Raw genomic sequence first — 27,637 nt, 5'->3', positions numbered from 1 at the left:
TTATTTTTAAAAAAAGCAACGGGAATATTAAATAGATAAAACCTCGCAATTTGTTTGAATTGATAAATAGCAGTTATCTCAACCGTATAGTTGTAAATCTGTCTATTATAATCAGAAGAAAAATAAATAATTTGGCGGGAAAAAAACAGGTAAAATGCGCGCGCGTTACGAAGTGTACCCCGTGTAACTAAACTGACTACACCCAATTTTATAAAGAAATTATTTAAAGAAATTGAATGAATGGAAATAAAATTAAATGTAATAAAAATTTCTTCTCGCCATCCGTAAAGTTAATTAACGTGAAGATATCAAACAGGAATTCATCCTTTGATTGGTATTTTAAAGCCAATTTTCAAACAAAGGAGAGTTATAAGTATATAAAGAATGGGGCAATAATACGGTGTACCTAATTTTGTTTAAAATGCACGTGGTAATATACTTCCGCTTTTCTGTACATAAACAGAGGTCAGTCAGGCACAAAAGATGGTTAGGAACTTTTCATACAATGAAGGATAACCTCCCCGAGTCATCCTTCTTATTTACTCCCTAGAAATCTGTTCTTGCGTAGCTAAAGGGGTCACCTCTAAATTCCTAAAATCCAATTTGAATACGTTTGAGATAAATAATTCTCTTCGTTTACACCGTATGGATGATCCCTGAACGTAACATTATGTCAGAAATGTCGGGGTGACTTGTAAGCTCTTGAAAAATGATTACTAACTTCTACAACGCGTTGTTGTTATTATTTATCGTTATAACCTCAAAAAAGAAAAAAAGAAAAATATTCATTTTGTCGCCTAGAGTAATATTGTCATGTCAATAAGCCGCGTTGCAAAATAAACACCTTTTGTACATATGCGCGAACTTGTGTGCGCAGACTAAGTTAGTAACCCAATCAAAAAATAAAGATTAATAAAAAAAAATATTTTACAAACCTGTTATGTATTACCTTAGATATTTTTTTCTGGCTGTATACGATTATTCAAAGCTGTTGCGCCAAACTTCAATAAATTTTGTCAACGTCGTTTGATGTTGTATGACATCGCAACGTGGCTTCTGTACCGATTGTCTTGTGTTCAGTCTGTGAAAAACGTTGCCAAGGTTAAAAAAGAACAAAAAAAACATGTATTTTCTATTTCTAATCTTTGACTAATAACTTCTTAAAATTTTCTAATGTAATCAGGTAATTAATTGATTTATTGTTGACACATTAATTAGGCCTAAATTGATCCTTCTGGATAGTTAAACAACCTATGTATTGCAATTGCAACTCGAAGAATCAATGAATGCGGCGATAATTTTCCAAAAGTAGATGCATGTACATATTTTGTCACAAGAATAATCATATTGCAAAACCATTTTTATTTGGTCGAGAAAAATGGGAGGAAATCCTTATACAATATTATTTAAATGGTATCGTAGCAGGTATATTATACAATAAAAAAAAATACATTAACGTTTAAAAAAAAATAATGAATCATAAAGACGTGGTGGTATAGCTAGGAATGATAATAATATACTGATGTTTAATAATGCGATCGGCTAAGTTAATTCAGGATCATGATGGCAAAAATTGTCACGATCAATACTTAACCATTTTTTAAATGGAATGTTTGATTTTATATTTTAAAGTTGAATTATACGAAAGAGGGTCTCGGTTTTTTTGACTAGAGAACCAGAAGCTATCGACCCTTTGGTTGACGAGTTTGTAAAAATAATCCGAAACAAAACCCGACTGGTATCAGACAGAAGATTGAAGAAGAAACGAATTAAATTCAATAGGAACGGAATTAAATAGATTATGCAAAAATCCGTAATAATTTATCACCACCAAACAAGGGAATGGTTTGTTTTCAAGTCAGTACAGTAATTTTTCAACAAAAGCAAAATTTCCCCGAAAAATTATTCAAGGAAACTGTTTAACAACGTTGATTAAAAAAATCTCACAGGTTTTCAAATAATGGACGGAAATTTCCTATTCTGTTCGTATTGAGGGACGTAACCACGAATGTTTGGACCAAGAAGCAACTAAATCCATCATTGTTCAAGTCTTTTCTCTCAACTATGTTTAGCTTCCAATACGAGTCTCGATCCGAATGTTTAGATATTTACAATTTTACGCTATTATAAATAAAAATTACAAAACTTCTCCTAAATTTCGGCTAACTCTTAATTATTACAAAAACGATGGACGAATTTTTTGATAAGGGGTCTAGGAAAATTCCTGGACATGTTCTTTTTTTAATTATTAATTTACCTATGGGGCACGGACGGAGATGTAAGCGAACGATAATTATCAATTTTCAGAAAAAAAAGGTGCCCGCTTACTTTGAAATATAAAAATGAAAGTAGAGCCCCAGGGGCCAGGCGTGCGCTTCACGAATATTTTTTGAAATTTTTTTTTATAAATTTTGGATCAACAAAAAAAAGTTTTGATAAATAGAACTGAGCTAGGGAAGTTAGGTATGTACGCGCTTTACAACTGGCCATTCTTTCCACGAAAGAAGCGGATGGGGTTTACATTTTTTCAGATCGTTCGAAAACTAACTACGAATGAGTTCAAGGGGGTCTCGAATTGACGCCTTAAAGTTAATTTAAAGAACTCTGTTAACACTTTTTAAACGAGAATAAAGCTACGTGCCTATAGATCCGATCCGATTCGAGGCCTCTTCGAGATACGGAGGCCTAATTACCTAGCAGGCCTATTTCGTGTGACTAGTCGAATTATTAATCAAACGATAATTAATGAACCTTTGGCGTTAGTTCGTTTATAAATACTCGCAAGGTGGCCCCGTAATCGGAAAATGTTTCTTCTTTTCGATAGACTAATTACATTTCGACGCCCACGGCCCGAACTGGAGTTTAGAGTTTAACCTCTCTAAGGAGGTATCTCGCCCCGCGACAACCCTGAAGGAAAAAGGGTCTATATTTAGTGTCCGGATGCAATTATTTACGAAGGCGAATTGTACGAGGTACTTGTCAAATGATATACACGAGTTGATAATTTATAAAACGAGTAGCGAGGTTTGTCCGAGTTTCTTACGTTGAAACGGTCAAGTTCGTTTCGGTTTCTTACTAAACAATTGTCTATAACTTAAAGGTTGATGGCGAGCGAACGTCCGTTATTCCGTGTCCGAACCATTCGTGGTAGCGGAAGATGGACGCGCGGGTGAAAAGGCGGAATTCTCGCCGCCCATCTTCGGATACGAGTCCCTGGATTTGCTATTGTTATTATTGTGGGTAGGCGATTGGTGACTAGAATGCGCCGGTTCCGCCGGGTGCTGACGATGGTGCTGATGCAGGAGTTGCAAAGAGGCCGGCGGTAAAGGGGAGATAGGGCTGGAACTGCGGCCGTCCGGCGAAGGGCAGTCGTACTGTCGGACGTTGCGGAGGTGAGAGTCTCCTCGATCGTCCAAGGGCTTCAAGAGATTCATCCTCTGATGGCGTCTCCACTTTGCTCGTCTGTTAGAAAACCACACCTGTATATCAAACAATCACAATTGATTGGTGGAGGATGACCATGTGCTCGCTATGACAACTTCAGCGGTAGACGAAGGAGTGTGAGTGAGTGAGTGACCGACGGTGCGGATTGATGAACAAAACACCGACGTAAACCAATTCGAATGAAATCCAACGATCAAAGATGAACCGAATGAACCAATGGAATATGTAGGAAAACATGCCATAATCATATCGATGAAATGAAGCAGTGCTTATAAACCAATCCAGTGAGGAAAAAAGCCCAAAAATAAGCAACTATTAAGAAACCAGTCCAAATACCGAGAAACATGCACCAAAACCATTTCCTTATCCACTATATGTTAAAAAAACAATCTTAGTACGTCAGTTCGTTCTATCGATCGAAATGAGTTAACGGTCAAAAGGTCGCGTTGTCCGAGCTTCTCCACGCGCTCTTGGGTCAATAATTCCGAGGGACTTGGATTGGGTAATATCGACGCCTAACAACAGTTGCCGTAATGCCTTTCGTATATATAGGAGCGTCAGTTTATTTTGTGGGTGTGTGATCACGAAGGTAAAGTTTTATTCGTAAGGGGCCGAGAAAATTGCGTATTGGGTTGGACACGACACACACCGTGATACGAAGAAAAAATAACGGAGTCGTGTTTATCGAACGCAGCCACTGCTCTTACTAGGTATTGTGTACCTGGCCCTTGCAATTTCGCTCTCCCTAAGCTAGAACATTTCATTGAAAAGCTTTTTTCCCGTTCCTAGGCCTGCATGTATGTACATGTCGGGTAGAGCTACCGCGATAGGTGAGGATATATTATATATTTTGTGTCCTCGTATAAAAAAGTTCCAGACCAATAATTTACTTTTTTCCCTCCGTCCTCGCGTAGAAATGGCGTCGTCGTTGGGGAACCGCCCTCGAATTGCTTTTGTGTAACCGGGACAATCGTTCACTCTTAATACGGCAACACACGGTTCAGAAACTCGCGCAGACTCAATACCGGAGCGATCATATACGGGTTACCATGGTGATGAAATTACAAATAAAACACCCTGAGCAGCGCCTTCCCGCCTCGATATCCTTCATAATGATAAAGACAGAAATGAATTTGTCCGAAGTTGTTGTTCTTTCCTCGCGTTAAAGAATTCACGATCAATCCACCCAACGAGGCTATACATATCTTCGAGTTAATCTCCTTTCGTTAAAGGGGATGGATTTATTAATCGACGTTCGGGTAATGCAACTACACGCGAGCAATGTTGAACAAATTTAAGTGCACTTTGAGTTTGAGTTACCAGAGTTTCTCTCGATCTCATTACAAAAAAAAGAGAGAGGAAGAACTACGTAGGAGGACGCGATCGAAACTGTGTCCGAGGAGCAAAGTGGGGGAAGGGTCTAAATAAATGACCTCTGCTGTAGGCGTGGTCATTTTAATGTAAGAGAATCGAAGAATAAATAGCTTACGTTCCGAGTTTTACTTAACTTTTAAAGGTAAAAATCAATTCTGGCACCTAAATATTCAAACGAATAACGATTGTACCGATATATGTTTCGTCTCATTATGGGGCTCCCTTCGTAAAAATTGGATTTTTTTTCTTTCTGGAACTTTAACGGACATGTGGTTCACGCGAGTTTCACGCCCTTGAATTTAATTTCCTTTTTCATTATAAAACGTGTTTGGGAAATAGAAAGCGTGCAATACGTTAAATCAATAAGTTACCAAACTCTAAAATACCACACCAATTTCCCCGCTCAAAGCAAAAGCACCAAGCAATGGGATATGTATTAATTGTAGATATGGAGACATTAAACGAAAACAAGAATAAGACAACATGCTAGACTTAAAGTTATATAGTACTGACTCGTATCTCACCTGGACCCTGGCTTCGGAAAGGTTTGTCTTTGACGCGAGTCTTTCTCGTGTACTGACGCAAGGATAGTGAGTTTTCTCGAATTCTTCCTCGAGGACTTCTAATTGTTCGGGACTAAACGTTGTCCTGTTGCGTCGAAATTTGGGACGATCTCCGCTGTCCGAAGATGCGCCTTCGTCGGAATCTTTGTCTCCTAAAATATCAAATAAAATTGGGGGAAAAAATCAATTAAAGAACCAGTTGCGAATATACAAGTGAAAAATAATCAGAGAGTGGTAGTTCAATTAAAGGAAAAGAAATAAAAAAACGACCTAGCCCCAGGAATATAAATCGGCCTTCGAAATCGATTTATAAGAAAAATATATATTAAACACCAATTTGGGGGTAGGTAACGAATGAAACTCTAAATTTAACAAGGACCCTCTATCCATAGCAAGGACTAAAATTAATAAAAAAAAATATATAGGGCAAGGCTCAACGTAAGCAATTTAATTTAAGATGGAGATTCAATTCCCTGTTTGGTTACGAGTCCATCATTTATTAAGAAGTGCTGGAATTGCAAAAAGAGAACTAGCTTTTTATCGTTTGATAATTAGGGGTGCGAGTTCAGCGTTGTCTTTGGTAAAGGTATATGAACATTTATTTTTTTTTCTCTTTCCATTTGTAAGACGACGGCGGTTCTGCGCGGTGCCAGTATTTATTAATCCATTAAATCTCTCGGAAAACTGCTTCAGATAAGATTTCCCCTTCGCTGCTGCAATTTCAAATTATATCTTCTCCTTTAGGGTATTAAAGCGAGAAAAAGAAATAATTTGGTCCCGACCAGCTAGGTCACCCCCTTTTCTTCCTTATACCTCTTATATTCGTGGACGCTCCCCTATTAACTCGTCGTGGTGGTAATTTAAGTGGAAAAAATAATTTTATATTAATCCCCCCCTTTCCAACATTTGTCCCCACCTTTCTGTAGACACCAGCCAGTCTTTTTATTATTATCTCGAGAGAAGTCGAAGAAATGGTATATTTCGCCCTTTTATTTCGATTTAACTTCGACGAACGAGTTTTTTTACTATTAAGTAAATTAATTAGTTACAAGTAGAAGTTATCAAATGCTTTACAATATGGCTGAAATAAAGAATGGCTGGTAGAGATTGGAGAATACACAACTTTAGTTTAACGTCATTCTACTTGTAACGATAATAGTAAGGTTTGGAAGAGTCAAGCCGCGGTGCGTTAAAAATTGCTCGAATATATATTAAAGCTAATGGATAGTGTTCTCTCCTAGCTCGACGACTCGCGATCTGATTTCTTTTCTAGCAAGTCAAGCTGTAATCCTACAGGTAGCTGGCTTCCTTGGTTCGGAAACTCGTTGAAAGCGTGGTCAAATAGCTTATAAAACCCTCAAAAAAACCTTAAATAATCGCCCCCTCCGGGGGTTACGAGCTTTCCAAGCCTATAAATTAGATAGTTTAGAGCGACGTTTTTCCATCCAAAAGCGTACGAGATGGAGAGAGAAAAAAAAGAAAACCAGACTTAAATTTCGTATCAGCATCGACTAGAAACTTAGCCATGCGTAGCAAGCAACGCGTCCCCCTTTTTTCGTGTAAAAAAAAACTGAACGTTAAGAGATATCCACGTTTGCCACGATGTCAGATCATGAGTACACTCGCAAAAATCATTGTTGATACCCGCGGAAGATTTTCGTCTAGGGAGAGTGAAACGCCCTCGATTCCGAACTCATTCACTATACATTATACATTTAGAACCGCAACGTGTCTACCATGATTATTGGTGGTCATTAGTGCACCAAGGTTGCCACGTCTTAAAACAGAGGACACCTTGCAGGGACAAAGCAGTCATACATGGACACAGGGTGATACGAGCTAGCCAATTCGTAAACTTATTAACCTAACTGTTGTAGTAGACCTAAGGGTATAATATTAGAATAGGCCTAATTGATAAAACACTAAATAACAAAGTATAAAAAGAAACAGTAATAATTGTAATCGCCGGTGTATTGATTTGAGCTAGCGTAGTCGGCAGCAAATAAAGTTAAAATATTAAGAGTATTCAATAAACCACAACACTAAGCTCCATTAGAAATCCTTATTACCAAGTTGAAGAGTGAAACTCTGTGAACCTCGTCACTTTAGCGTCTCTTTAAAAGTATCCGTAAGTTTAAATTTTGCCCGCCCGAGGCACATCCAATTTCTACTCGACATTTTGTCCGTCAACCCTGTCATTACCGATTGGATGCTCATGCATGCCACTTTGCCAGAAAAACACTCCGACTCTTATCACCTTAAAGCCCTTTTTTTTTAATGCTACGCCAATGATGCCAGAAATCTTATCCCTATCCTGTGGTTATTTTCTTCTTCTTCCCCCCCCCCCAAGTACTCTTGCAAACGGGACGGTATATAGAAAGGCAGAACCGGGTAACTCGTCACCGCTAGATACATGATGGAAAGCTATCAGTAGCTACTTTAGCAGCTAAAAATTCACATCTCTCGCCTGGACGCCGGCTCAATTGAGCGTATACCTTAATCGTCTTGCCAATAATCAGCCTTCTTATTTTGGCCAAATGATATAATATATCAAGGAAGGGATGCCGCCATCGCCTCGCGCTTGCATGCCAAATCACTTATAAACGAGGTGTTGGCTGACTACCAGGAAAAAACGCGCCATCCAATTTATAGATATATTTTCGCGACGTAAATTATTTTTCCAAGACACCACGCTTATAACACTCCCCCTTCGGGTATCTAACGTTTTATTTACGACTGATTCTATCAATTTTCAATTTTTTTTTTTTTTTTTTTTGGGATATTCTTAAGCGGCTATGACCTAACCTAAATGCGCGAGCGATTTATATACCGGATTCTATCAAAAGTTAATTAATTAAAGGTAAAGTGATTTATGAAAATACTAGTTTAATATTCAGCTCTTGATTTATATTTTTCTATTCGGCGTGAGTTCGTATATAACACCTTGATTTTTTTTTCTCTCCCAATTTCACTCCAGTATCACGAGAGGACACTTTTTTAAATTGAAATAAAACCATTTAAAACTTTCGGCTAAATTAAAAAGTCGAACGCGATCGGATAAAAATCTATGACTTGGTGCAAACGAAACGAAATAACATCGCATCCCATTTGAATTGGGACCACCTATTAAGAAATGGAAGCCCCGAGGGCACCCCGAATTGTAAAGGAAACGCGTACGAAACTGCCCTTTTTCGAAACGACGGCGATATGGCGCGTCAGATTCGATTCTATTAATGAAACCGCCAAGTTATCAATTTGAAACCATTCGAGACTGCAACAATCGAATGAAATACATTTTCCAACCAAACCGAAATTAATCAAAGAAATCGACCCGCACGCTCTAAAATTAAGCCGATGATCGTCCGCCCTCCAAATTACTACCTTCGATTGAAATTAATTGAATTAAGTCCATTTTCCCGTCTATATAGAGTAACCAGGAAGTTGCGTTTCAATTGAATCTCCAACCCAAAAGGACCAGCGTGGACTCAGCCCTCAAACTGAATTAAGAGAACAGTTTTTCTATACCATCCATCACACGTGGGAGAAAGTTTGTCCGATTTCTGGTCTCCCTTGGGGATAGCTACCACGGAAGATGAATAAACGTTACTTACCTAATCTATCGTCCCTTAGATGAGCGAGTGAAGAGAGATGAAGATGATGACCGTGTCCAGATTCGGGATGTCCGGAATTACCGACATTGTTTCCTCCCGAAGCTGAACTGGTCGGTGAGGAACCGTTCCCGGAGGGTGGTACTGGTGAGGCGGCGAAGGGCGACCAAAGGTGAGGAGTCGAAGCCGCCGCTGCTGCCGCTTGGGCAACTGCCGCGGCACTCCAAGGAAAAGCTGCCGCTGCCGCTGCGGCATAAGGATGGTAGATTCCGTAACCAGCTGCCCTGGCGAATTCCGCGGCTGCCCTTTCCGCCGCACGGTTTCTTAATATTCGGTTGATGGAACTGACACTTGGCGCTGTGTTATTTGTACAGACACCTTCAAAGACAATTGTTGTACAAAAATTAAGTTAGGGCAATTAGAAATATGCGTATCAATAAATAAAAGAAGCAACGAAAATATAATGGTTGATCATTGCTCTTTCCTCGATATGACGTATCATAGCGTATCAATGACGGAATTTACTTATCAGAGAACGTTTCTGACAAAGACAAGGGTACGTAAAGCTGGTATATCTTTAAACATGACAGTTTTGGATTTATAATAATCAGCAGTCACCAATCCCCTAAACACTCCCATCTCTTAAGCAAACTTTTATAAACGTTCAAACAACTTAATCTTCGGCTACCAGTTTTTGGTAGCGAGGTTCAACGATAAGACACTGACCGCGAAAATTTTCGAGATAAAAAAATCAGAGTATCAGTTTCTTTATGACCTGTCAAGTCTAAATGCCCATCAGCTTTCCCTCTTGATCCGTCCCCCCGAGTTAGGAAAGCAAATTCATTTCTCGACGCTTTCATCTTTGAGAAGATCACCTGTTGGCGCCTCCCGTTAAAAAAGTCTATCAAAATGTACCCATAAACCGAGTCTCTTGTCAGTGAAACGGTTCCCAAACCCTGGCCCTTGGGTAACTTATCTTCAGGGTGAGGTGAAAAGCGAGAAAGAGGTATGTCTGTAAATACCGATGGAGTCTAGAGAAAAAGTGTCTCACTGGCACCCAGGTCACGTAGAAGCTATGAGCTCGCGCGGTAGCGGGAAATGATGGGCCCAAAACGTTTCTTCCTCGCCTCTCGCTCTTTTACTTTGATATAATATACATCCTCCCCACTCTCTATCCAATCTATCTCCCAACGCGAGAGAATCTTCAATAATGATCGGCCATTGCCTAAATCTCCTAAAACGACTGACATTATGTAGGTTAAATGGGCTCAGTAAGCCCCTAAACTCTTCTCTCCTTAATTGGTTTGATCTCCCCACGCGGCAAAAATATGCCGGCAACGTTTAATATTTCTAGACAATATATTTGAATATTTATGAAGATACTTGTCTTGGTCACAACTAACAAATAAAACCCCTGAGGTCATCGTTACTTAAATTTTGTATATATTTTTGCCGCCAAGTCTATCAACAAACGTAGGTACTAATAACTAATGAGGTTCGTGAGTTAGCGGAGGACACACGCGTCATTAAACAAACCACTCATTAGCAATTAACCGGTATACTCGCGGTAAAACCGCGCTTAATAATTAAAAAAGGATTTTGAAACTTCTAAACACAAGTCTGCTGACAAATCCAAATTTACAAAACGATTTGGATATTATTTTTACCTTCGGATATCAGCCTTTCTCTAATTTCCCAGGCGAAAATTGTCGGATTTTCACGTTTGTACTGTTCAATTTTCGCCACGACGACTGGTGTGGCCACTTTGGGTTTACTTCCTCCTATGACGCCTGGCCTGAGTGAATTCGTATGATGTCCTTCTTGGTAAAAGCGTCCAGGAGTGGCTGGACCCGATAGTCCATGAGGATAACTCCTATCAGAGTCCAATTTATGTCCGGCAAGTCCGGCTCTTCGTAAATCTGCCAATGAAACGAGGAAAAAGAAAACTAACATCAAACAAACGCCTCTTAACCAAACCGTTTCCCTAAGGCGTTAACTGTTAAAGGCATTAAAAGTAGCGTATTGTTTACTAGCACGTTTCTTTTTAAATAAATAAATAAACACTTCATTTAAATATGGAATAAATTTAAGTATATAGTCATTAAAATGATCGTGTCGCGTCACCTACGCGGAAATATTATTCATTACGAATGAAGATAAAAACAGGATTAGGTATATACTGGAAAGAAGATGCCGAGATTCGCTTGGAATTTGAAAAGGTGCAATTAAAACCTTCATATTCGCATAAATCAACGTATTTACTAAGGCGAAAAAAATATATATATACACTCCCACTTCTTACATAATAATTGACAGTATATCGAAAATTGGGACTAGAGTCCGCGTAGACAAATGTCCCCATATAATCCAAACGTTTCTGGAACTGTTTTTGTCCCTTTTAATATCGACCAAGTCTTTAACCTCAGCTCGATAAGGGTTTGTTTTGGGATCTCAACTAGGTAATAAACTAATTATAGGTAAAACAAAGGGAACCACTTTGAACGGCGTCGCGAAGAAGAAAAGAACCTCTTCTGTCGCCCCGCAAAACTAAAACCGATTTCGGTAGATACTAGGCGCTTTGGAGCTCATTAGCGAGTTACCAAACACTTTAAAAAAGGTCCGTACCATCACCTCGTTTGCTAGGCAAATACTGGATTAGAAAAGAGAAAAGAAATTGTTCACCTATAGCTTAGCTTAGGTTCGATTCAAGTATAGCACTATGCCAAGGTAGTAATTACGGTTGTTCCCTCTTTATAATTGATAGAATTTTGACGGGGTCGCAATTAAGAGAGGTTTATCTGGTTAGGTACGCACCCGGCACGGTGTGTTTATGGTATCTCGCTGAACCCGTCAAATAATCATTAATATCCTTACTAAACAGACTTTAGCTGCCGGTCCTAATTAACTTAAGGGTTAACGCTTCTTCAACGAACGGGATATACGGTATAACCAAAACATATTAGACAATCAGCGGGCGTTTACTATTGACCTTATTATCGCCTATGAAAGAATAGAGTCTAGTGCCATCACAGTATAGCTGAGGAAATATTTCAAGTAGCTAGGCTGGCTATGAAGTGCGTTTGGTAAAATTTTAATGGATAAAATTTTCAAAATAACCTATTTGAATTGCGATATAAAAATATGGTTAAACCTGTTTTCCAAAACTTTTGATTAGTGTATAAAGAAAAACAACTCGAGATTTTGGAATTACTTATGGGTACTTAACGCGGGCCAGAAATTTAGTATATAATTTGCCGGTATTTTAACCCCCAAATTATGTCTACGATGTATTGGCTCTCATCTTGGCACGAATTATTTTAATAAATTTCAGATAGGGGCTCCTTTTGTATATACGCGCTGGTAAAAATCTTAATCAGGAATCTTCGACGCGTAGGTCCACGACTTAATTAAAATGTTGCAATGCTCGCGCGCTGCATCAGACATTTTCCTTTAGTTTGACCCGAGGTGATTATAAAACTGTTAGGAGAAGAAATTTATTGCTTATTGAGGAACCACGATCATGCATCTAACTAAACCTCGAGTTTTTTTCTTCATCGTGCGACAAAAACGCCCGTTTCAATGCCCAAACCGAGGATTCGAGGGGCTCCATACTACTAACGCATAGAATACTCCAAATTGAACAGGCTGAATACCTAGTAAGAAATGAAACGTGTTGGATAACCCCGAAGATCCTTAAAGAGGGGCGAATCTACCTTTTTTTTGGTCCAAAGCTGATGTTTCAATTCAGTCTTCTTATAGATAAAATATAAAGAAGGGCCGCAACACTCAGCCATAAATCTCAGTATTTTAGCCCTCCTCCCAATTACCCCTCTTGTAATATAGAAAATATACCATGAAAATGTATTTTGAAGCCCGTTCGAGCGCGTTAAAACCCTTATTAGCCATTAACTCTTAGGTTTTTTAATGGCTAAATTAAGGCCCAAGAAAACCCTAAGGCTGCGGCAAAAAAAAAATAATAAATACTACATGTAATTAAGACATCTTAATTCCGAAAACAAAACATGTTCTCTTTAAGTACGTGAGCCCATAAATCTTGCCTCTAAATTTAGCACAATAAATTATGACATAACAAATTATAAAAAAGGACACCTTTGGCAATTATTTTTTTTTGTCATGCTCTAACCACATCCGAAATTATAATTCACACCTGCTTGAAGAAAAGTAACTTAATTGAAACTATCATTTAGTTAAAATTGTCGGATTAGTTTCGAGTAATCTATGTTCTCGATGAGTTTAACCCGAAGCACAGTAACCTCAATCTAATAATTGCGCAAAGGATTAACGGTTTTTTTTAAAGTACGGTATCGTACCGTAAATTACGACACAACGACAAAATGGTTAATTGTCAAATAGAAAAATCAGATACAGTTTAAACCTAATGGCGATAAAAATTCTTTCTTAAATCGAAATTTCCATTTGTGTTTTGAGGTTTCTTAAATTATTGACGGTTTTTACTTATCATCAGGGAGGTGTAAAAAAGGAGACGTATTGTGTTAGAAAAGGGGTCAAAGGGGGTTAAATTGGTTCCATCTTGTCACGTGAGCTACCGTTTGTATATTGAGCTACTATTTCGCGCCCTCTCTCCAATACAAAATACAACTAGGCCTACTGCCAAAAGTGTTTTTTTTTTTTCATTCTCAAGATTCTCAAGAGAGGGCAGTTCGTAATTCGAAATTGCGGGAACTCTGATGCTACTTGCCACGTGTTAGGCGATAACAAAGTTCTCCCTTTTACGATTTACGGTTGCCTGTCTAAAAATTGCGTACAATACCGCTCCTTTTCTATTCCTCCCTGTACACATCAAAGGTTCTTTTATATTACTTGTTTAAATCGCGAAAAAAAGGGTGAAAATTAATGCTAACTTCTGTTATTCATTTGATTACGAGTTTGATTACCTTCTGGGTGTATTAGAGAAAAAACAGCGATAAACTCTATAAATTAAATAGCCCTAATTTCAAACAGAATTAACATATGTAAACGGGTAAAAAATATGTAATATATTACATGACCTAGACCGTAAACCTCGATTACACAGCGATCGATTGAAAAAATCAATTAAATCGTTACCTTAAATGACATTAACAAGACGTTAACGATATATGGCGCGTGCTATAGTGGTGGGATAATTTTTATTTTATTTAGTTTTTTTTTAAATTGGGTTGCGCCATTTCTTGAAGATATTTCTTTTAAATTGTGATTTATTTGTCTATGAAATAAAATCGGAATTTATGGTGTCTACTTATACGGAGGAGTTTAATTAGAAATTAAAGTGTTTTAGTTATGGAATTCGGTTAATAGTTTTAATTATGGACTAAGACAGCAAAAAGGAAAGGGGAGTGGTCTTCGGAAACACAAAGATTTAAGGTTTTTACCTAATAATTTGCTGACGGCACTTTGCGAACTTAAAAAGTGCCTGGCGAAATCATAGGGTCTCACGTTGAAAGGCGACATTTCAGCGATACCTCTGTTTGAACCCACTGATCCCGGTAATGGTAGACCAGCCTCCGCTCCGTGGAGGTGAGAGTTCAAGTATAGTTGACTTAAATTGCCTGCAAAAACAAAACAAACAATTGCTTATATAAGACATAAATGGAACGCAAAATATAAATGCTCTAAAACACTTTCCAGACTTGCAAAAAAAAACGCAATTAAATTAGAATACATTCGCAATTAGCCTAGGTAACACATTAGCAGACGATAATATACTTAAAAATAACCCCTTTCATTCTAATTCAACTGATAGCCTGGGAGAATATTTTTCAGACCTAAGTCTGCCACGATGGGCCAATCGACTTAGGTAGTTGAAAAAAAAAATTTGCCTATAACCCTCATTTTCACCCATCGCTACTTGCAGCCAAAGCCTGGAAGCTAAACGTGAATATCATTGTAATGAAGCGTATATTTGGGGGATTGCAAAATTGTAATTCTGTAACCAAATGGGTATGGGACGTTTTTTTTTCTGGGCAAGATTATAAATTTACGATCATTTCGCTTTTTTCCGCGGCATATAATATAATTTATAAATATGCATAGGAGCGAATTACAGGCTATGAAGTAAGAAAATCATTAGTATCTACGTGTATCACTCGACTTACGGCTTCTGAAAGTACTTTTTTCTTCTCTTTACCAAACTTAATATAGAATAGGTTTCTAAAATTGAGGCGGGCATCGCGAGTTTCTAAGAATCATTAGTCCGTAAGGTACAGTATACGTGTCGCGTCTATACGTTTGCCTAGTGGGCTAATCAAGGTGGAGTCACCGCGTAAAGTATTGGTCCCCTCCGTTATAAAAACCTTATACCACCATACGGTAATTGCTCGTTTGAACAAGGCAATATTTCGATACTGTTACCGGATGATCGGACAATGTGCTAGAGTTCGAGATTACGAGTTTAAGGATCGTATTACGCTATACGGCAAGTGTCCAACCGTCGTCTCAGTTTCTAAGAACAGGACTATAGTCGTCTAATATTCATTTCATCTCGTCGCGTTCGAAGATTAAATCGTTTTGCGTGCATAATAATTGTTGGCGTATATGAATATCTGTACCTTCAGGGCGAAAGAAGTCACCGTAAAACGTCATTCCCCCCTCTCAATTTCCAGCCTATCCTTAGCCGAGCCTCCTGGTGGCAGTGGCGGCGGCGAGATACCAATTAAGGTGGAAAAACGAAGGAAAAATGATCTTCCTCCCTTTATGCGCGACCATCGCGTGTTGAACTTTGAGGTTCGAAAGCTCGATCGCCTTTGGCTAAACGGGATTCCAAAACGCGGCGGCGTCTTAAATATACCTAAAATTCGATTCTATTTGGTTGCCTTTTTATTTTTTTTTTCCTATTCGCGCACTGGGTTACGCGTCTTTTGACGACGACACCAAATAGACCGGGGATCATATCGTTGCACCATGCATGAGCTTAAATTATTCTTTTCCATCTATATAAACTCGTTAATGACTGGGCGTATAGTATATGTGATACGAATCGAGCTAGGTTCATCATCATAGGTGAGGGGGAATAGTCGACAAGGCCTTGGCACCCAACGACAGGTTGAATCATTAACCATACTAACAAAACATGTATGTATGCATGATGCATTCTTAATCGCGAAATGGTAAACAAGGTGAACGCCAGTAATAGCTAACTTAATTCGGTGTTTTGCAACAAATCGTCTGCATTTTAAATGTTTTTGGCAACTGTATCACGATACCAGCAGACAGCTCTACGCGAAGAAAATTTGAGTAATTACCCCACGGGCGTTATACCTATGCTTAAAATAAAATTACGATTAGAAAATTTAAATATTATCTTGTAACATGCATGCAGCTCTTTTGATAAAATTGACTCGAACGAACTTGTTGAATATAATATAAAACATATACGGATGAATTTTGATGAATATCTTTTTGCACAGTAGCTGTATAGCCACGGGATCTTACTCCATTAAATTAAAGGGAGATATATTTCATTAGAATAAATATTTTAATGCAGATTTTATCGGATCGGTCTATATTTATTTATGAATTGATGTTTGATCCATGGGGAGAAGGTAAAGATATTGAGCACCGCTTTTAGAACTTAACTACAAGGACAATCTGGGGTGCTATTGGTTAACCAGTTCTTTACCGTCATCCACAAATCGCGTTAAAACTTCACCTATGGGCCTGGCCTATCAGTAAACCTCTCCACGCAAGATGTCGTAATAATAGTTTTCCAATCGTAACAGCTGAAGCGTAAAGTTAACCGGAGCTAAAATATATTTAATAACGGTATATGCATGCTATTATCCTTGTCATATAACTCGAATTGTATCATATGAAATATACAGATTAAACTGTAGACAATTTTTAGCAATTTCGGAATTTAGATGAAATTATTCAATTCTAGAGTGAATTAAATTAATTTTAAAAGCGTTTTTTCACCTAACAACACTCCAGTTTAGATTCTCAACATTTTTGCAAGAAGGGTATATGAAATAAAAGTAATTTTCACATCTTGAAAACATTCAGTTCCAAGGTTAGTATTCACGTAAATGCATACGCAGTACGCACTCCAATATTTTCACGCATAATACTGCGGAGAAGTGCATAGCTCCCATAACAAATAGTATTTATAAAACGGCTCTCTTGGTATACAAATGAAATTAAGCTGTACCATTCGCACCTGTTAATTCATAAGGCACTGAAACTAAAGGGATATCCAAACATTTTTTATCCTGAAAACATTCAGTTCCAAGGTTTGTATTCACGTAAATAGATACGTAGTTTATAATTTTTGCGCGTCATAATGTAGAGGAGTTCAAAGTGCGTACAATCCAGGGCACGACTATACTTAGTCTATTTACCGATAGGATGAGAGCAGAAATACCTGCTAACGATACGATAGCACACGGATCACGCGATTTACTGACGTCACTCTGCAACAGTTGTAAGTGAGGGTAAAACAAATTTTAAACTTGACACATTTCTGAGTTTTCTACTCATATTTGGGATCAAATTTATGTTGTTCCAAGGACCTTTCTTCGCATTAGCCATACTACACTTTTGTTTGTCATGCCAAAAGGTTAGGCATATACTACGAAACAGCGGTGTACTAATAAACTAGTTTGAGGACACTTGTATAGCAAGACTTTCAATTTCACAATTGACATCCAACCTTAACGGTCGTCAACTTAGGTGGCAATAATTTCGCTATTGTTACATAAATAACTTTTACTCAATTCAGACTACTTATTAGAATTGCAGGTTTACAGTTTCAAGGAGAAATAATTTTCAAGCGAAAACATTAAAAGATTCAAACAAAATTAAGCTCTCATGTATACGGTTAAACCGTCGTATCATCGTCGAATATGAAGCAGAAACCTCGATACTTTCAATACGGAATTATTCATAACATAATTCAGCCCTTAATCATTTATAGCAATTTACGCTTACATCCTCTATAAATTAACTACTAATATCATAATCGTTGATCCGAGAGATATGCATGGTAAAACAATATTTATATAGCTTAATTATCTCGTAAGTTAGCGAGGAATTAGGCTGAATTACCGATACGTTAATTTATATGGCAATGAAAACAGTGCACACGCAGGATCACAACATTTCGTTATACTGTTTTGATATGGTAATTTGATAATCTAAGGTCAAAACCTTGTGGTGAAATATTAAAAATAATGAAAGTTGTACGTTGGTACGAGTGTAAGTGTTAACAGGCAATAATTAATCAAGGGTACTCTGCAAAATAGAGCCACTTGAGCGATTAGCCTAGCTATTGAAAATTGCTCTAGAGGAGGATTATACTAGATCTCGCAAAGACTATGTACATTTCATATATAAAGGTGATAAATTTAGAGAGGTAGACTTACCGGGTAATAATCCAGCGGGTATAGGAGTACCCCCTTCGACGGATGATCGTAAGAGGTTGGCGGCGGCAGCGGCGGCCGGGCTGAGTTCCGGACGATGAGGAGAAACGGAGGAGGGAGCCGAAACGGCGGTGCTCGGAAAATGGACCATATTGTTTGAATGAGTGGTTCCCGGAGAAGCGGAACCAGAGAAAGGCAATTGAGGACTAGGTCTCAAAGGCGTCGATGGTGGATGCTGGTTCGAACCTCCGGAAAGAGAAGGCGATCGAGGCTCGGGACTGACCGACGTGCTGGGACTGCAAACTGAAAGTCCGCTGCCAGTAGAGAGCCGGTCCGGTGAGGCGGGAACGGCGGGCCGTTTAGGCACTGTCAAGTCCATCAAAACCGAACTCTGGCGGGTCGAAGTCCGACCCCAAATTTCTTTCAGCAAATTGTCCAAAAATTCGGCGGAAGGGTGATGGATGGTATCGTTTCTACTCAGAAACGATTCATGACACGGACGTCGTCCCGGCTCAATCGCGGCGGTACTTGACCGACGAATGATTTATCTTTAATAGAATCACCTATACAAAATAAAAATAAAAAATTTGTTTAGTAAACCATCAAAAGACGATTAAGATACATTAAACTTCATTAACAAAACGATAAACTTCGTAATTATCAACTTGGGAGTTCAAATTAACAAATCACAATCGACTCTTTTTTAACGCGCTCTTATAAACTATTACGTTGACAAATATAATTTTCAGACATAATTATGAGTATATTACTATAACAATTAATTCCTTAACTTACCCCAAAGTGTAATTATCAAAACAAATTATTTACTGAAGTCATTATGGGACGTCAGAGATTTTAAAACAGATATTTTTGTTTAGAAGCACTTATAATCGCGAGCGAGCGAGGGAGAGAGAGAGAGAGAGAGTACGCCGTTCGAACTTTTAACTTTCCTAACGTCTCTCCTTTTCTTGAGTGTGAGAAACTAAGAAAACTTGCGCGTTTCAACGCGAGGAATCGCGATTGGAATCGTTGGCTCTACTCGTCAACTTGTTGATCTTTCCACCTCTCGCGCCATCCATTCGTTCTCGCGAAAAAACGTCTCACTTTTTTTCAGCAATCTCTTTCAGAGAAAATGGGTAGGGGGCTGCGAAGGTACTTTCTTAGGCTCGATTATTAAAGGAGGATTGAGGGGGGGGGTAAGAAGACGAGATGAATTACCCCAATGATTAAGAAGACGCGGCGGCCGGCTTGCTGCTGGCGGTGTGGCGAAGGAGGGTCGAGATAGGGTACGGGTCGTCGATTTTGACGCGCTAATCGTATAGTCACCAATTAAGAAAGAATTCGTAGGTACGTACGTACGCGCCCCGAAATCTCCTAAATAAGTTGAATTCGAATCTCGCCTCGCTTGACCGAACGAAACGCCCGAAGGTTGAACCACCACCACCAAAGTCTAATGATAACTTCGCCTCAGCGTTTTATTATAAGTTTCTATATTTAATTTTTCCTTCATCTGACGAGTTTTATATAGTATATAGCTGATTAAACCCGCAGCAGGAGCGGCCGAGGGTTGCTGGATCGAACCAAGAAACTCGGCGATCGAAAGAGAGAGAGAAGAGATCGTTAGACTCCGAGTGTGTGAGAGTTTTCTCTCTTAAAAACTTCTAATCTCCGAGTATGTCCAGCCAGACCCAGACTTTCTTCCCCTTAAGAAATTGAAAGAGAAGTCGCGTTTACTCGTTACTTAAGCATTAAAAGCGGGTTTCGAGTCATCCCCCTCAAAATACTTCGCCCTAATCTAGCCTACACTTGTACATACGCGAGTTGTCGGGATTATTTTGGCAATTATTTTTTCAATTGCCGGCAGAGCGCCAGATTAAGTTTAATCGTCGACAAAGCCACAAGCTAAATCACGAAAATATGCACCGGTAGATTTTTAAACCTGCATCGGAGAATGAGTCAGATTTTGATTTATACCAACTTCAACTATACGATTTTTATGGCAAGCTAGAAACTTGCAATATAGACGACTAAGCGCAAACTTACCCTCGAATCTAACGATCTACTAGCATAGATTTTCAAATGACATTTTTTTCCAAAACACGCTATTGAAAACTAAAACTGCAGCTAAATCCTAATTCTAATAACATTTTGAATTTCAAGGGCATACGGTTGTTTATTCGTTAGTATTTTACGCAACTTATACCTATATTTTGAAGTACCGAAACATTGGTAGTAATTTAAGCGCTGCAGACTGTAGTTTTCAATAGATACCAATGAGTATACGGTGATTTTGAGCGAACCAATTATTACGGGCCAAGGGAATGATGAATACAATGGATTACGTTCAAATTACTTTCCCATACAAATAATAATAAAAAAGAAAACATTCTCGAGGGGTAGCTACCCTAATACTTGTTTAGAGTTCTTCAGACAACGGAGGAGGTTTGCGATTTTGTATTTTTCAATCACTCCGCGATAGTTGTAAACACGAAAAAAGTTTATATCCACCCGGATAAACTAAATTTGAAATTTCTCAGCCCCGTTAATGCGACTGGGAAGATTTTTCTGGCTCCTCTTAAAGTTTTGGGCTTTGTGTCGGTTGTCTTCCATTTAAGGAGAAAAAAATCATTTTATGATTTATTGTATTTTCGGAGGATAAAAATTCAACGAGCAATTCGAAAAAGAAGAATGATTCCTTAGATGTTTTTTTTACTCTTAAAACTCTTCTTCCTTTTCTAGCTCTAACTAACCACATTCCAATTTCTAAAGGGGCAGTGAAATAGTACCCATTTCTAGCATCTATAGTAAAAAAATGGTACTTGGAGATTCAAATTATATTAATTTTACCAAAACTAAGCAAACAATTTTAATCAACCTGATTGGCTTACCACGCATGTCATATATCACAGCTAGCTGTTAGTTTGCGTCGAAACGAATTAAATCTAACCTTGGAAGGCGCTAGTTTATACGGTTTATGTAAACGATTTTGAAATCAAATGTAGTTGTATAGTAAAATTGTTTAAAAATAAAATAAGAGAATATTTATCGCATCTGTTGGTTTTTCAGAATTCATAACCTTGGCGTGGGAAAAATTGATATTCGGTATTTCAGTAGACCTTTGGGGCGGGGGGTCGGTAAGTTAGCGGTATAATGTAGTATCGTAAGCCTACGAATATAGTTGCAGCAATCTCGTTATATTCGACCCATTGGAGTTTCAAAAAGAGAGAGAGGGAGAGAAAGAGAACGCGTCAGTTCGGTAGCCGTTCAGCCGGGCTTCTTAGGTAATTGCTAGTTATTCCGGGCGAGGGTCGAACAATAATGCTAGTCTCTAACTTCGTGGATATAGCCTTCCGCGTCAGCCTGAGTGTGAATCCACAAAAGCATCGCCACAGAGAAAAAATAAAAAATAAATAAAATAAAAGTTCTTTCCTTTTCAAGAAAAAGACTCTGAGAGAGAGACCTTTTTTCCCTTTCTTAGAATCAAGAGTTTTAAAAATCGTCGGCGGCGCTTATTTCGCCTTTTTTCAATGAGCGCTCACGTACTATAAAAGTCCAATTGGCCGAACTACCTAAGGTTTCTGGTTAAAAAAAGTTCATCCTTCCCCCTTACTACCTTCAAAATAAAAAAGCGTGCTAAAGCTTTGATTTAAAAGCTAGTGAGGGAACAAAAATTATACTAGAAAACGGCGGCAACTTAATGCCTTCGTCTAGCTATTCTCCTTTTCCCGTTGTTGAATAATATACCCAAACCGCAGCTCGATCTGTCAAATTCGAGAATTTTCAAGCTCCCAAAGAAGTGTTTTGAGGGAGCGAGCTCAACGCTCTCCAAAATTTCCTCTTATACAGTTTTTTTAAGTGAGAATAATTGGCAGTCGTGGGAATGAAACTCTAATGAAAGTACACCTTGGTAATTTCCGTAAAACTGACCTAAAATAGCGTATAGTTACTTTGCAGCGAGGTCAGTTAGTAAGTGGCGCGATGATCACGAAATCATAGTGATCGAACTGACGTCCACTAACTCTTTGAAACTCTTCACCAAAAAACTTAAACTTAAGTCCGTAATGAACCTACCTAAACCAGTAAGAATTGTAATAAAAAACTTCGTGGTCAGCTTAAGATAAAGGGGAGAGGGGTTAACAATGCGCGAAAAATCACGCCGCATTCGTGGTCAGATGAGATGATCACCTTGATTAAAGAAAGTGCAGGAATAAATAAATAATAGACGGGCAATCAGTGGCAGAATGATCACGAAATCCTTCACGATTCAATGAACTTATGTGCTCTGCTCATCTTTGTAAGAATAACACTGAATGATTCAAAGTAAAATGTCAGCGGCGTTGCCATCCATGGTTAAGAATAGGGGGAATAATAATTGGCCGGCAATCAATGGCAGAATGATCACGAATCCATTCACGCTGCATTTCACGAACGAATTGGCCAGGGGACCCCTTTAACTTCGAACACACGTTATCTAAAGTGGCTAATGAGATTAAATTCGCTCTTTTCTTGAAGAAAAACATTTCGCTATCGCACAAAATAAAAATGCGCGGGCTATGATTCGCTTATACTTTATAGTTGGAAAATTTTTCCCAAAGCAAAAATCACGATTTTTTGATTCAAATCTTTCGTGTAAGTTTAAATTGGACTATTCATACTTAATAATAAAAAAGGAACATTATTTAATGTTTTTTTTTCTTTTCTAATCATTTATCTCTCCTCCTCACACCCCCATCTCCTTATACTGTACAAGAAAGCGTTTTAATATTCCCACGAAGTTTGTATTGAACATTATAAATTTATCTTTAAAAATTGCTACCAGTCTTATATTTTAAGCGTTCCCACGGATATTGCTCAATAATAAACAATATTTACACTATATAATATTTAAAATAATAAAAAGGTGTAGGAGCAGGTAGGACGTGAAGGGGGTAGTAAAAAAGGGGGATGGGGTGCTTGCTTTTATAAATTAATTATGAATTTTAAAGAGTGAGTTTCGGGGGCGATTCGGTGAACCCGAAATGACGTTTAACACTGGTAGGGCGTAAGCCCAGACGCTTTCTCCGACTAATTATTTCTCCATTCATTTTAGAGACGTGAAAAATTAAAAAAATAAAGCAAATACAATGGAAGTATAGTTTATATTGTCACACCGCCGCGGCCAAATTAAAAAAAAAATGTACGAGAATAACTCCTATCGTAATTTTATGGGGAAATAGATACTCCAAAGCTTGTCCTTTCAAGTGAAGTTGAAACATTGTATTAATATTATTACAAAAGTTAAAATTAAATCTGTTTATTCTTGGGAAATAGCCACGATCTCTCATGATTTTCTACTATTTCTTCATCAAATACGACAAAAACTATTAGACCAGCTCAAAGAAAAATTATCTCTCATTTCTAGAGAGGTTTTAAGATTATTTTTCTTGTCCACGCTTATTTAACAAATGATATGTCTTTTAAATTATAATACAGATCAGCTCGAAGCGGATCTTGGGTTGAGCACGAACCCAAATGGAACATGCCAAATTTCACAGAGCGCTCCGAAAGAACACCAAGAACAACGCAATCTGATAAAAAATACAGCATTTTAACGCAATTTCATCTTCCCTTTTAAAAGCCCAAGTGAGCCCAGCCAGGAACAAAAAGAAAAAAAATTAAATGAAAAATGGAGAGGCAATTATACGCATGATGCACACGACGCATCTTTCATATTAATTAAGGCAGGCGCCCGCGGTTGCCTTTTGTTTGGCTCACTTTAATTCGCTCCAATCTTTTTCACACCTATTTCATTGTAGCTGACTGTTAGAGGGAACCAAATCTCTTGTTTCGACTCCAGCAAAAAAGAAGAAGAAAAAAAAATTAACGCGCCCGCCGAACAAAAATAATAATTTTTTTAAAACGATAGAGTTCTAGAAGAAGACTTAGGAGAGGAGCGCCGTGCGACCAGTGATATAATATATACCAAGCATATTCCACGACGAGTTTTCTTGAATACAGAGATCCCCCATGGCCGAGATAAAGGCTTGAGTTAGTCCGTATTGGAATATATGTTTCCAAAAAAAACGCCCTAAGGCGAAATTAATTTGATTTCTTTTTCTTATATTATTTCGAAGCGAGTATATTCGCTGGGTGTTTAATTGGCCTACGACCCTGGCTGGCGTTTGATATTTACGATTTTTGATACTTTAAAATTTTCAAGAGAAGGAGTTAGGGGATGAATTTAAACCGGAGGGGGGATGAGGCAATATACGCGTAGAGCTTACAGATGAAACCCTGAGTTTGTTTAACAGTTATATGAATATCTAATATTTAAAACACGAGGAATTAATCAGTCACTACTCCAGGCCCTCTTTTACTTAATGATTATAAATATGATAAAATAAATACACCTGGTTCCAAAGAATCGAACCCATCATGGCAAAACCAAGACCTTAGGTTGACGTCGCCTAATTTAAGGTGAAATTCATAAACGCCGGACGCAACGCAATTAAGTACAGTCGAAGGCAGGGCGTCGTGCGCAAAAGACAGGTCGTTCGCGCACGTAGACGCCCTGCCTTCGCCTGTACTAAACTGCATGCGTTGCGTCCAACATTTATGAATTCCACCATAAAATTGGAGATTTCTTAGTCGCAGCTTGAATTCTTGGGAGAATTGATTCAATTCAATTCTAGATATATCGAAACATGCATGCACGAGGGAGGAGGGGGAAGGAGGGAGGGGTGAAACCCGTCCTACCAGGGAATTAGCTTATAATTTATCAAAATGCGTAAGAGAAAAGTTACCGCGAACATAAGGATTTCGGGCGTGATTCGGGCTTCTTCGTTGGCTAATATGGCACCTGACGTCAAACGCGAAGGAGGAGTTTTCTTTCATATCCGCGTGCGATTCCTTATTCTTTCTTAAATACCCCCGATATCCGAGTCCTTCCTCGATTCGAGTTATGAGCGAATGGATTTAAAACTAATCAATATCCTCGGCAAAAGAGTTGACCTCGTCGTGACGTTTACAAATTAAACCGTCGATAAAATTTAAATGACCCCCTTTATACGTGTACAATAAAAATTTGAGAAATAGAATTAAACCTTTTCATCAAATAATAGACTTTAAGGAGCCATGGCAATGGGGGTACTAACCAAAAGGGAACGTCCCTACAGCACTTTTTTTATATATATAAATAAATTTCAAATTAAAAAATACCACATTCATTTAATTACGCCAAGGTCGTCGACTGTAATTTTATAATTTTTAACCCCTTAAGACTTACTAAAGACAAAAAAACTCGCGCCAGCTACCCCCAAATTTCGTATTAAATAATCTGAATCTATCAATCCGTGAGATAAACTTCATTACGAAAGCCTAGGGACCTTTAAAATATTTTTAAGCCTAAAGGGATTATTGTTAATGTTTAAAATTAATGCAATGGAAGTTGAGTTAAAACTTAATTAATACGCTAGTTCAAAAATTAAACATTTTTTTGGAGTTTAATTTTGAAATAAACCAAAAACTTTAGATTAAAAATTATGTGTATTTTTCGTCAATAATAGTATACATCTAAACAGCAACCGTTCAATAATTTAAACCCTGAACTTAAGGCCCGTTCTGATTCTGACACGATCTCCTTAATCCCTTGACAGAATTAGATAATCAGAAACTGTTACATGTTTTGGATAAGGATTCTGATATCGTGTGGCATTATTTGGATAACCTGGGCACGCGGTTGACACAAAAAAAGAAAAAAAAAACAGTTTGAAGTATTTACGATACTCAAAACGTGACAACTTCCAATCCCACGCTAATTGGAATTGAAGAGAATACTTGTAGCCAAAAAAATCGACATTCAACAGTAAGTTGTTATAGTATAAAAAAAGAAACGAAATATACCCTTTAGTATCAACCTACGCCAGGTAAATGTGTTAAGCTCTATTCGGTATATACGAAACGGGGCTCAAAAAAAGAAATAGCTCACCTACGAAAAATAATTGCTCAAGCTCCCTCGTAAAGCTGTTCCAATCGTTTCAATTTTTTTTTTCTCTTTGAGAAAATTGGCATCTCAGGTAGGGAGTCTAAAACCAAACCGCAGACTATCTCTACCCAAGTTGAATCGCATAAATTTCGAAGCATTAAAATTCTTCTTATATATATATATATATATATATATATATATATATATATATATATATATATATATACACCTTATCTAGAAATTATCGGTCCCGGGTAAAAATTGCTAACGATTTTCGAGGAGTTAGAAATTTTAGGTTTAGAAAAGCTCAGTTCGCCACGCACCCTGTGTCCAGAGGCTAGAAGAAACCACCTATCTTACTAGCAGCTACCTAGAACATAAACTCTGCATGGTCCTTAGTGTCGCCATGGAGCGTCATGCACGGGGAGAAATCAAGCAGGGAGGTCAGAAGCTAAAAGTCCTATCTTCTACGCAGAAGGTAAATAAAATGTTTAAAGATACGTTTCTCCATACATGGACAACAGGTAGATTGGTATATATATAGTTCTAAAGCATCTCATACGTTTACACCCAAAATAAAACACGATGCAGCGCAATCTACTACAGGCCATTAACAATTAATTAATTTGAAGTTTTTCAGGAAATATTCCATGTTTTTCAAAAACACTTATTATTTTTAAAAATGAGATGAACCGGTCCATTTCATCCAAAAACGTTATGGGAAATAGATAAAGATTCCTCGCGGTGTTAATAAATAAAATGATTGAATTCTGTCATAACTAAAAGTTGTACATTTATGAAAAGAGTTAACCCAGGAAAACTACAATTTTGGCCCCAGCAATCGTTTCAAATTTGGCACTAAAAGCCAAAAAAAGAAAAAAAAAATACCCGCCAAATATAATTTTCTTTTAACAATGCGTTATATAAGCTATGGGAGGTTGAACTACCCCCAGAAAAATGGAATGGAATGGGAAAATAACATCCAAAACCATACGAATTATTCGGACCATCATCTATTTTAAGAGAAAACAGCCTAGCCCCGGAGTCAAACAATAATTTGATCATTTTTCTTAAAACATCATTTTCTTTTTTTTTTTTTTTTTTACTATTATTATTATTCATTCCCGAATATTCCCTGAACAGTTTTTTCTTTTCCCCCTGAACAAAGTAGAGTTCAAATTCTACTGCTAAATCATTTGAAATAAAATCATCGTGTCTTACAATGCCAATAACCCTGAAGGTATATATAATTGCCAGGTCAAACGAATAATAATTAATTTGAAGATAAAGTTACACGAAACGAGATAA

The 27,637-nt window shown here is 37.9% G+C and overlaps 1 protein-coding gene and 1 long non-coding RNA gene across 8 annotated transcripts in view; one reads left to right on the top strand and one right to left on the bottom strand.

The window, feature by feature from the left end:
- Positions 1 to 935: 935 nt before the first annotated feature.
- Positions 936 to 27,637, bottom strand: part of LOC149661622 (paired box protein Pax-6-like) — an 80,511-nt gene continuing 53,809 nt past the window's right edge. For 2 of the 7 annotated variants that reach the window (XM_089843139.1, XM_089843140.1), the window contains 6 exons: positions 18,370 to 18,929; positions 14,383 to 14,559; positions 10,657 to 10,908; positions 8,993 to 9,367; positions 5,343 to 5,533; positions 1,343 to 3,479 (listed from right to left, as the gene is read on the bottom strand). In XM_089843139.1, the coding sequence (XP_089699265.1) occupies positions 3,123 to 3,479; positions 5,343 to 5,533; positions 8,993 to 9,367; positions 10,657 to 10,908; positions 14,383 to 14,559; positions 18,370 to 18,745 (1,728 nt within the window). In that variant the 5' untranslated portion in view covers positions 18,746 to 18,929 and the 3' untranslated portion in view covers positions 1,343 to 3,122. Of the gene's footprint in view, positions 1,082 to 1,342; positions 3,480 to 5,331; positions 5,534 to 8,992; positions 9,368 to 10,656; positions 10,909 to 14,382; positions 14,560 to 18,369; positions 18,930 to 19,161; positions 19,259 to 27,637 lie in introns of those variants that run through there. The other 5 variants (XM_089843141.1, XM_089843144.1, XM_089843142.1 and 2 more) reach the window with 5 other exon arrangements.
- On the top strand, positions 3,476 to 5,413 carry LOC149661623 (uncharacterized). The gene is made up of 3 exons (XR_016368960.1): positions 3,476 to 4,154; positions 4,234 to 4,274; positions 4,359 to 5,413. It is a non-coding gene; the product is annotated as an uncharacterized LOC149661623 (long non-coding RNA).

This window comes from Phalangium opilio, unplaced genomic scaffold (genome assembly GCF_054372755.1).
Source record: "Phalangium opilio isolate 3A_F unplaced genomic scaffold, DU_Popi_V2 ptg000070l_1, whole genome shotgun sequence".
NCBI lineage: Eukaryota > Metazoa > Arthropoda > Arachnida > Opiliones > Phalangiidae > Phalangium > Phalangium opilio.
The sequence above is the reverse complement of the archived record's forward strand: the minus strand, read 5'-3'. Positions and strand labels throughout refer to the sequence as shown.